General features: G+C 35.0%; 1 protein-coding gene across 1 annotated transcript; it reads left to right on the forward strand.

The window, feature by feature from the left end:
• Nucleotides 1–2,052: 2,052 nt before the first annotated feature.
• Nucleotides 2,053–11,587, forward strand: LOC144251748 (transport and Golgi organization protein 1 homolog; the record flags this gene model as incomplete). The annotated part of the gene is made up of 6 exons (XM_077794499.1): nt 2,053–2,288; nt 3,714–3,917; nt 6,081–6,226; nt 8,176–8,307; nt 10,554–10,575; nt 11,499–11,587. Coding segments are annotated over exons 2-6 (591 nt in total), but the record flags the coding sequence as incomplete, so codon positions are not given.
• Nucleotides 11,588–11,724: the final 137 nt, after the last annotated feature.

The raw sequence follows: 11,724 nt of genomic DNA on the forward strand, positions 1-11,724 counted from the left end.
CACTTCTGATAAATCTCTTATTTATATTCCTTGTACAGAATTTATTTGATATTTGTCTCTTTTGCACTATAGGTTGGCCGTATTTTTGGATTCTTTCCAAAAGATTTCATCAAGGTAGTTCGTGAATATACTAAAGAAGAGCTACAAATTCCAACAGATGTAAGTTATGGATTTCTTTTTTGTTCTCAATTGTAAACTGGCTTATAAATCCATCAGTTATATTCAGTTAACTGCTTCTGAAAGTTTTATAATGTGTTTGGGGGGCAATCTAACATTTGTGTATCAGATTTTCATTTGAAATCAGACTACCTGTAAAAAAAAAAGTTTGAAAGGCATTCAAGGGTGATTATATTATAATCTGAGAGTTGTCTAATATATTGAAACAGATATTCTTGTAGAAGGCTGTTTACTCAACTATAGGGCTTTTCTCTTCTGTTTTATATGTGAAAAATAAATGATTTAATATATTTGCCCTTGGCTATTAAATTTAAGGGGTAAATAATTTCATTTTACAGGCAAAACTCATTGGACAGTTATTAGACATTTTAAGTATATTTAGGTTAAATTAATAAACTCTAACTTTTATACTAGGCTAGAAATATGTACTTACAAAGGTTTTCTTATTCTTAGTCATATATGGGTTCATAGTCATGTTATAGATGTGGAAAAGGGGACCTGAGCGTTTCAGGTGATGTTCAGTCTCAGATCTTTTAAGGCCCCAACTGCTTCCTTTATACAACATTCCTGTATGGTGCTCTGACTTAAATTGATTTTGTGACTGAAAGGATTTCCTGTTCTAGAATTCTCACTTCAGCTGATTATTTTCTAGAGTTTTAAATTGTATAGTAATTGATGCCCACCAACACTGAAACATCTTTGGACAGCTCTTTGTAGAATATGCAAGCTGCTAGGCTAGGACAGTTCTTAGATTAGATGGGCTGAATGGATAAAGTCATCCTGTTTGTTGTTGCTGTTCCTAAAATTTCTTCATAATCTCAGGGGTCATAAAATCACTTCTGTTGCTTGTTGGACTTCATTGTTGGTAAAGAGAGTTCTTGGGATTTAAGCTGTGACAGCAGTTCACTGATTACAGAGAACTCATTTGTTTTGAACTCTGCCTTCTCATTATATTTCCCATTACATGCATCCCTCATGGCTTAGAAATGCATGTGATGAGGAGAGGAAATCACTCATCCCTACTACATTGAACTGCCTCCCCCACCCCCGGAACCCCTGCAGAATATTATGAAGATTTAATTAGGAGATGGAAATTTAAAAAAAAAATCCATTCATACTATGGCTCCTTTTATATCAATTTGCTTACTAGTGGCAAGAAGGAAGACTAGATAAATATATAGATAGTCCTGAGAGAGATCTTAGTGACTGTGAAACCCTGATGAAGAGAAAGGTGTATACCTTGTTGAATCTTGTTTTCAGTTTGTTCTTGTGGTAATAATAATGTGAGGAGCCTCCTTAATATCATTCTTCATTCCATCAAATGTACTTGTATCTCAGTAAGATACTTTAAAACTGATTCATCTTTCTCAATGCTGCAGGATCTTCCAGTTTCTCCTGAGCAAATGATTAAGAGTTAAATTTCTGAAACATAGGTGTAGATATTAAGAGCTGGAGGATCCTATAAGTGATACCTTGCCTTTCCCTACTTACGTTCAGAGCAAATTGAGAGAGACCCAAGAGTCAGGCAGTTGGAGACCAAGTTGTCACCATTTTTACTCATTATGCTTTTTAAAGAATATGACCCATGTTAAAAAAAGAAAGAAAGAAAGAAAGACTAGACTTTCTAACACTGTAGTCTAGAAAAAGACAGATTTACTCAGCCATAGATGGAGTTAGCCAATGGGGGTTGGAGAAAGGTAATCTGGTTGACCCCAAAGATTCTTTAGAACCAATCCTGAATTTGGGAGCGTGGATGAGTTTGCTTTTGTGACACTTTGTTATTGACACACTAATGGTTTTCTTTTCCTTACAGGAGACAGATTTTGTGTGTTTTGATGTTGGAATAGATGATTTTGATAATTATAATGTAAAAGAACTTCTAGGATTTTTGGAATTGTATGATTCTGCAAATGAAGATTCTGAGAAAGCTATAGAAAAAGTGGAACAATTTCCTGAAGTCTCCCAGGATGTTGAACCTGAACCTAAACCAGTAGAAGCGAACTCACAACAAATTGAAAGTGCATTCTCAGAAAACACTTTGGATCTGGAGGAACAATTTTTGGCTCCGAAGAACCATCCTCATGCAGATAGTCAAACAGATAATGCTCAGGGTGAACAAACCTCATTTGAGCTTTTTTAAGAAATACTACCAGATAAATTGAAAGTGCCAGAAAGTGAAAAAAACAAAACCAGCAACATTTCTCAGAAAGATTAAATGAGAAACTAATGCACAAAAGTAGACCTGTTAACAGTAAACATTTTATGTTAAAATTATAAAAGGGCTTTATTAAACATAATTTCTTAATCATAAAATACCTGTACTAGATCATGTGCGTGTGGAGTGACTAGCATAACCTTTTTTTTTTTTTTAGTATTTAATCTCTTTTTATGTGGTGCTGAGGATCGAACCCAGTGCCTTACCTGTACTAGGCAAGTGCTCTACCACTCAACCCTAGCCCTAGAATAACTTTTAATGGATAGCTTGCCTGAATTCCCCTCCCCAGCATTTATCTTTCGTGGATACCATGCTCTTTCCAGTCTCTTGGGGGAGAGGTCACTTATTCTGGTTTTACTCCACTGGGTTCTAAGGTCCTTACATTCATATTAATCAAGGATGGAACCAGGATGACAAGCCTTGTAATGTAGTGCTTGACACATAGAAGCCTTTCAATTAAATATTTGTCAAACTGACAATGAGCCAATATCCTGATAAAAGCTTTGTTTCCTGGTTTCATATTTGATCATCTCTATCCATTGTTTTTCAAAATGAAATATTTCAACTGAGAGTATATGATAAGAATTCCAGAAGGACATAAAGCCATTGGAAAATTTACTTCCCAAGAGTGCTAATTTTACCTGATAATTGGGGGAAGAAAACAGTTGTACATTTAATCAAAGCAGATATATTTTGGATAAGAATGCAAAGTGCAAGTGAATGTTCAGGGTAGAATATGAAGCTGTAAAGAGATAATCTTTGCTCTGGATCCTATTGGTCTATGTCCTGAGCTCAGGAAGGAGATAGGTTCACCATTTGGCTCCTAGGTCACTTTGAACATATTTGAAAGGCACATTAAGCAAGCTAGACTTATGGAATTCCCTTCTCTATACTGGTTCGTTGAGACCAGCACACTTGTAGATGAAAGAGTTCCTGTTATTTCTGAGCAGAATAGACATTTCACACTTTTGTTCTGGACCAGAATTCTCTTCTCCACATTTATTCATGTGGGTGTATGTTGGTTTGCCAAGGGAAGGTAAGTTATTGAAGCCTCTATCATAAATGTATTTGTTTATGAAATACTTTGGATTAAAGGCTTCTTTATAAATTTGACTGTATAGTTCAGTCATCCTTTAAATGGGATGAAAACAATTAACCCTCCCGTATCCTTGCCCAGTTGTTCTCGTGGGCGAATGCCAGGACATGGAGGGCAGTGTTGAGGTATCTGGAGCTGTGTGCTGAGGGGGAGTGCTGATCATTGGGCTTAAGTGGGGGTAGATAGTGTCATCCATCTGGCTCAATGCATTCTTCTCCCTTGTAGAGATGCAGACACCCCATGAAGATGATTTTCCTAAAGAGAACACAAATCGTCTTAATAGAAATCTTCATGAAGAGCCTCCCCTCCTGAGTCATCATTTTAATATGAACCATCCTGAAGAGCCCAGCCACTTGAGTCAACCTGTGACTGAGGACATGGGTGTTTCAGAAGTGTCTAAGATCCCAAATACTGAGAAAGTAGACCCAGGTAAAGCTTGCCAATTTTTATCTACAAAGCAGAGGCATTATCATAATGAAGGCTTTCAAGGACATTTGTTGCCAAAGGTACGAAATAGAGCAGAGCGTGATATAGGTACATGTGAGTTCAAAAAAAAAATCTCTTAAGTGAGAGAAAAGCAAGAATAAAGATGAACAGAAATCAAAAATAGGCCAGAGACTGTAACTCACCTAAAAGCAAATGTTTAGCTATGACTAGCTTGTGTAAACCATTTACAACTAAAATATTATTCTTCAAAGGCCTTATGCTCTAAAACTGTAGTTTTCAACCAGACCAACAGCACCAGAAACTCTGGGGGTGGGACCCACAATCTGTGTTTAGCAGGCCTTCCAGGAAAGTCTGGCCTGGTACAAGTTAGCTTGAATAATCACTGTTCATAGTCTCATAAATTCTGTGTTTTTTCTCTTTTCTTCTAAATGGAATATAATATAGCTCAAGTCCTGTTTTGACTTGCTTCCTGGACATGGTAATTAAACTTTTTCAAATGCAGTCAATGGTCCAGATCTTTATACTATATACTTACAGGAAACAGTACAGAACTGCAATCCATTTTAGATTTACACTTATGAATACTTCATCATAGTGCACAGTATCCAGTGGGAGATGAGAAACAATTTTTCAAAAAAAATCCCCAATAATGGCATCAACAGAATTCTACTTTTGTGTTGCTCACTCTCATTTTATCAGTAAATTAGATGATGACTAATTGTTTTATTTTATCCATCCAGTATGGTGCTATGAAGCCGTAATTACTGTATTTTGTGTTTTTAAAGGTTCTGGTCTGTAAGCATAGCTATAAGCATTATCCTGCACCAGTGCAGGGCTTGGCAGCACTGATCTGAACCCCCCTACCATTTGCACACACAGAGTGTAGGAGAACTCATAGTAGGGGGGGGATTCAGTTAATGTGAGAAGGAATAACATATCAGTTCTCCCATTTTCCAGAAGACATTGCATCCATATATGAACACTACTGACTTCTGAACTGTCTTTAACTCCATAAGTTTCTGAAAATGAATCACGCACCATTAAGATTTGTTATTTTCATGCTCCAAAACTTTCAAGATTAGGGATAACTTGGCTTACAAAATTAAGAATGAATTATTTCCCTGGCCTTTTAGGTTCCACCACAAAATGATGTCAATGACCTTTAATAGGTAAAATCTTCCCAAATGTCATTTAATGTGTCTCAGGTGCTGAGATGCTGAGCCAATGGGGCAGACTTCACCAGCAGTCAAATTCATAGACCAATAGTGAATGGAGGGTCTGGGGTTGTAGCTCAGTGGTAGAGCGCTTGTCTAACATATGAGGCACTGGGTTTGATTCTCAGCACTGCATACAAATAAATAAAATAAAGGTCCATCAAAAACTAAATAAAAATTAGGCAAAAGCTTAAAAATATAGTAGTGAATAGAATCTCAGGGTTGAGAAAGACCTTAGAGGCAACTGGTCCAACTTCTTAATAACTGCATGTTGGACTCCTGCTGTTTTATCAAACATACCCCAGGCTCATGTAACTCATACTGAAATTCCACCCCTACAAGCTCTCAGGTCTAACTGGAATTCTACCTCATTCACAGAGCCTCAATGCAGGTCTGTACCCAATTCCCTTTAGTCTCTCTTGGTATTACTGTGTTCTTTTTAAATAGCTGTCATCTGTCCATTCAATAAATAATTGTTGAGTATCTCTGCCAGGTGCCAGATACTGTGTTAAGCCTTGGCTCATTCCACCTGCAAATCTGCAAACCAAGATTCCCTCTCTTTCAGCTTTCCTAAAATTTTAAACACAAGTTTCACCAGCACTAAATCCATGTTTTTTGAATGTGACCCTGTCTATATATCTCTGGTTTAAAAATTTTCCTCGAGTAAATATTGTTCTGGTAGCAGTTGTATGGCCATGGAAGTAGTGGAGAGTAGACTGGAGATTGTTCATTTTATAATTGAAGGGTCTGACAGCTCTAATTAGGATTTTGAAGTTTTCTTCTCTGTGTTAATTGTCTTTAGGAGAGCCACATATTCCAGGCACTGTGACTCATATATTTAGTGAAATACTCAATGAATATTGAAACTGAAGAGAGACAATTCTTATTCTATAGCATAAAATAAAATAGCCATTTCCCCTTTCAATTTTAGAGCTACTTATAACAGAAGGTACTCCTGTTGATGCTGCTGATACAGAAAACCAACTAGAGATAAATGTGGAAGAGCCAGAAGATGCCACCCTTTTGGACAGCATACTTTTCTTGTTACATTCATTCTTGCTTTATTTGTCTAAGATGGTAAGTTTGACATAGTTTCTTCAATTAGAATGTTGATTATTTATTAGTTTTTAAGTGGCTTCTGGTCATGAAGTGAAGAACTTAAAATGTCTTTATGAAAATGACTCCTGACCCTTTGAGTAGATAGCTCCTGGAACAAAAGCCATAGGGGTGTGGCTTTAATGGCTACTTGGTTTAGCACATGAGGAAGATTTGCTGTCTACCAAGGCTGGACATTTGCACACCTGTAAAAACTTGGTTCTTCCCCTCAGAACCTTTCATTCTGGCAGGGAGATAACAGCATTCACTTGAAACACAGTAAGATAATGGCAGAAAGAGAGGTATTTATTTGATGGTAGAACATTATTGTCCATAAATGCATTTATTATGGTTGGAAGGGTGATCAATAAGGTCAGAAAGTAGTTGAGATGTGTTTGAAGCACAGACAAAGGGCAAACAGGAGTCTGACATGTGGTTTGTTGTTGATTAGACAGGCTGGGGTGGAGGACGGTGGGGGAAGCTGGCAGTCAGAAGAAATGTGTTCAGAGAAATGGAAACATGAAGAAAAGGATATTCTCGGAGGGCAGGAGAATGTGAATAGTTGGTGTTGTAAAGTGTGAAGTTGGAGGGGGATGGGCCTGTTGGAGAGGCCAGCAAATCTTAAAGGAAGTCATGAGCCAAAGTAGCATTAGACCATTAATAGTGGGGATCCTTAGAAAGTTTTAAGAATGAAAGGAATTAGGTTAGATCTGTTTCTTAGAAAGAGTCACTTAAGGCTGATCTTTCTAAAGAAAATCATGATCCAAACAAGACATTTAATCTGTCTAGAAGCTTATCTAAGCATTTTAGGACTTACCTCCCCCCCATTGGTATTTGTTGATATTGGACTTTTAGAATTTAATTATAGGAATGAGAAAGCTTTTAGAGGTTGGAGAATTTAATTATAGGAATTATAGGAATGAGAAAGCTTTTAGAGGTTGGAGAATTTAATTATAGGAATTATAGGAATGAGAAAGCTTTTAGAGGTTGGAGGGCCATTGTGACAGTAATCCTCCTCAACTGAAGTTGTTTCCTGTAGGTTGTGTTATTTCAAGGCTTGTGTAATAAATATGATGTTGTTGTTTTCCTTGTAAAATGTATAGATTTTGAAGCCAGGTAGATCTGATTTCAAATCCCAAGGTTATCATTTAGAAGTTTGAGCAAATAACTAAACTTTTGAAAAAAGTTCTCATCTGAAAAATGTAGATAATGCTTACTCCAATCATAAGAATTAAATGATTTGACAAGGTAAAATGTCTGGTGAGGTGTCTGGCACTTTGAAGGGTTTTACCCCCACACACCCCCTAATTCTCATGTAGGCAGTCAGAAGGTGTTTATATAAGAGTGGAATGGAAGTAAGATTTAAAATCTTATACATATATCATCATTGTTTTTATTTGTTGCCATAAAATTAATTAGTTCTTTCATATAGTTAAGTTTTTGTCTTAAATGAATTTTTTAAATTCTAAAAACCAGGTTATCAGAGAAAAGAATGATCCAGAGGGATTCTAGCCAGGTGTTAGACAATGTGATGATATAGGGCCTGTTACAAACTGGAAATGTATGCTCAATTTAAAGTATTTAGATTCGGGCTGGGGTTGTGGTTCAGTGGTAGAGCGCTTGCCTAGCATACATGAGGCACTGGGTTCGATCCTCAGCACCATATAAAAACAAAACAATGTGTCCACCCTAAAACTAAAGATACATAAATAAATATTTTTTTAAAAGTATTTAGATTCATTATACTTGAAAACACTGCAAGAGAACAAAAAATATGAGACTGCCAGTATCCTCTCTCTTGAAGAAGCTATTGGAAAATATTGAGGAGGTGGTTTTCTGATGAGGAGGTTGGTTTAGAATTGCCATGATTCTTTGTGACTGTTTTGTTATAAATTTAAGGTTTCCCATTTTTTCTAATTTGTCTGTTTCAGCTGTTTACTACATTGCCTGATGATACTCAACCTGGGCCTGATTTTTATGGACTACCATGGAAGCCTGTAGTTTTCACTGTTTTCTTTGGGATTGTATCCTTTCTCATTTTCTTTTGGAGAACTGTTGTTGTTGTGAGTAAATTGACTTACTTATACCTTAGCACATAAGCACAAGGATTATTTTATATAGTCACTGCCCCCCCCCTTTTTTTTTTCTTTTTCAGTTGCTAAAACACAAATTAGTGGTTTAAGTCAAACTAACCTTATAAAATAATTTAGTGTGGGTGCAGTTGGTAGAACTGGTAATTCTTACAGCCATCCTAACCAGTAGTTTCATATGTATCAGAAGTCTTAAAAGTGGGATAAAAGATGGGATAGGTTAGATAAATATCCTTTTATGTAGCATATATGTCTAGTAGTCTATCTTAAAGAAATAACTATGCTTTGAAGATTTTGGTAATGTTTTTCAATGGAACAGTGTATTAGATTGAAGACTTAGCACAACATAATTTATTTAGGGGTTATTGTATGTTTGATTAATGGAATAGTAGGCAGATTTATTTATTTCAAAGCTTTGAGGTACAGAAAATGCTCACAATTAAATGTGAAGTGGGGAAAAAAGCAGAAACTAAGATTTAAATGTTGATGAACTGTATGTTAATATAAACACATATAAACAGGGGGAAATGCTGCAAAGAAATACAGTAAAATGAGAAAAAGGAGATGAGATAATTTTTCCAGTCTTTTATATAAATTTTCCCAGATTTTATGATTTGATCATATGTTCAGAAAATACCTTTTTATTTGGAAGTATAGATTATGTGTTGTCCAAAAATCCATTAAATGTTTTGTTCATTAAGTTTTTTTTTCCTGAGCAGAATTAGTCTATGTCTGTGTATGTGTGTACATATATGTATAAGTGTGTGTGTGTGTGTGTATAGGCTTATACATACTTATGTTTGTACTGTAGGTTATTCTGTTTCATAGTTATTTAACATAATTGGAAGAAAATTATTTTAGGTAAATGGACTTTGCATATGAAAATCCTAACATTTAAAGAGGCCAAAAGCATTGGATACAAATCTTTTCAAAACTGAGTGTTCTTTTTTCTGATTTCTTAATTATTTCAGACATATCATTGTTAAGATAAGTTTCCTCTCCTTGTACAGTTGAGAGTAAAATCTCTTAAAAAGTATTCCCTTCTTAAATAGAAGAATCGTTTGCCTGGATTCCTGTGAGGAATTTTCTAATCTCATTGAACTTTGTCTCAGCTAAAAGGAAAAAGGAAATAGAAGGATAAAGAGAAGGGAAAAACATGAAACCATTTTATATTTCTCTCTCTTGTTTCTTTCATTTCAAGAACTGCGGTACCTGTTTCTCTTTTCACTAGGTTATGTGGGATCTGGTTCCTAACTTGTTGCTCCTCAGTTTCAGCATTTGACTTTGGAACTTTAGTCCCTACCTTAGATGACTGCTTTTATGCTACTTCCCATTTTCCTCTGTTGTCATTTTGAGTAAAAGGTTAGCAAGGCTATGACATTAAAGAAATGTTCATTTATTTCTGTGTTGGAGTTTTCTGAATGCAATTTCCTATTACGAAGATCCCATGGATGATCCATGGACACATCTGAGTATCCCATCACCATTAATAACATAAGTTTGAAAGGACAAGTAATATGCTAAGTTACAAAGAAATTTAGTGATGTTTTAAAAAAAATTCTGCTTAGGTTTTATTATCAGGCAGTTTATTGCTGTCTTTTGGAAATGATTGTTTTTGTCCTTTCCAGAATATGTTAATTGTCATTTCTCTTGTTGCTTGTGCATTTTCTTCTAGCAGTCTTCCCTTTCAGATTTCTTGCTATATATTTAGTGGTTTGCAGAAATAAGATGATGTAGCCTCTTAGTTTCTAAATTCAGCCAATAGCCAAATTTAAATTGGAGTTCTAAGATGTTTTCTGGTGAGTGAAAGTGGCATATCTTAGTACAAAGATTATGCCTTTAATATTGTTTCCTCAGATTCCTTTTGAATAGTCATTGTTTCTAGACTTTATCCTGGTTATTTAGAATTGTCAAGTAAATGATTTTGAAGACACACACACACACACACACACATATACACACACACATCTTTACTGTGAAATAAGGTACATATCTTAGTGTTTTTATGTCAGAGGCTATTTATGAAATCTCACTACCAATTAAATTTAAAAGGCTTGTTAACTTGTTAACTTTACTTATTTTTAATCCTATAAATTATTATCCTGAACCAGAATGTTATTAAATTCTCACTTGGTTATGATTCTGACTGTTGTTTTAGGAATGCTGTTTCTATTGAGCATATGTTTGACATCAAATTTAATCTTTTTTCTCTCTTCTAGGTAAAAGATAGAGAATATCAAGGTAAATTTTTAGGTTTCTTAAACTTGTAATAACCCTTTGTATTGGTGTTTGTTGTGTGTTTTATGTATGTTAGAAATAGATACAGTGACTTTTAATGTCTATTATCTTTTTTACCTCCTGAAAATTTTACTATTCCTAGGTTGCTAGCATGGATAATAGAGTAGATGATGATGGTTCCAACTCTGAGATAGGAGATAAAGAGGAGGAACAAATTGTGGATAGGGAGATGATGATAAGTTTTAATTTGGGGCAGATTAACTTTGAATATTGATGTAATGCAGATGTATTACATTTGAAGAGTATTTCTATGCTAATTATTTAATCATGCATTAAGTAATTGAGTAGATAATTTAAAGAATGGTAATGTGAATCAGTATGTTTTCATTTCTGTTTTTCTTTGCAAAGAATGAAATGATTCCATTTTCTGAAAAGAAAGTGTTTTGAGAAGGGAGGAATATCAAGCTACAACACTTTACTGTATTTCCCATCTGTGAAATAAGCTTAAATTGAAATATCATTTTGGATGGGAGGGGTACCTGTGATTGAACTCTGGGGCACTCTACTGAGCCACATCCCCAACCCCCTATATTTAGAGACCAAGTCTCACTTAGTTGCTTAGTGTCTCGCTCTTGTTGAGGCTGGCTTTGAACTTGGGATCCTTCTAGCTCAGCCTCCTGAGCCACTGGGATTACAGGTGTGCACCACTGCACCCAGCAAAATATCATTGTTCTTATATTTTTCTTAAATTTTAATAATTTTTATACTCTTATTGCTAATAAGCATAGATTGCTTTTTAAAAGCATAATAGTTATGCTAAGAAGTATTTCCTCATAGTACCATATAACATGTCTTTGCTTTTAGTAGATTGAGTAATTGAATTTCATTTAGTGATTGTAATAATCTTGTGTATTTCCCCCTTTTAGTCATTGAACAGCAAATTTCCAAAAAGATGAACAATTTCATGAAAGAAAATGAAGAACTAATGCAGAAATTGTCAAATTATGAACAGAAGGTATAATATTTTTTTTTGTTTCTTTCTCCCTTGGTTCTAGCATGAATCATTTCTACCTGTTTTAATTTTAAAATCGTATTTTAAAATTTTTGTTTCATTATTTCCTACAAATCATCCAAATTCTAAACAGTCATATG

Source organism: Urocitellus parryii, unplaced genomic scaffold, assembly GCF_045843805.1.
Source record: "Urocitellus parryii isolate mUroPar1 unplaced genomic scaffold, mUroPar1.hap1 Scaffold_1918, whole genome shotgun sequence".
In the NCBI taxonomy this organism is placed as follows: Eukaryota; Metazoa; Chordata; class Mammalia; order Rodentia; family Sciuridae; genus Urocitellus; species Urocitellus parryii.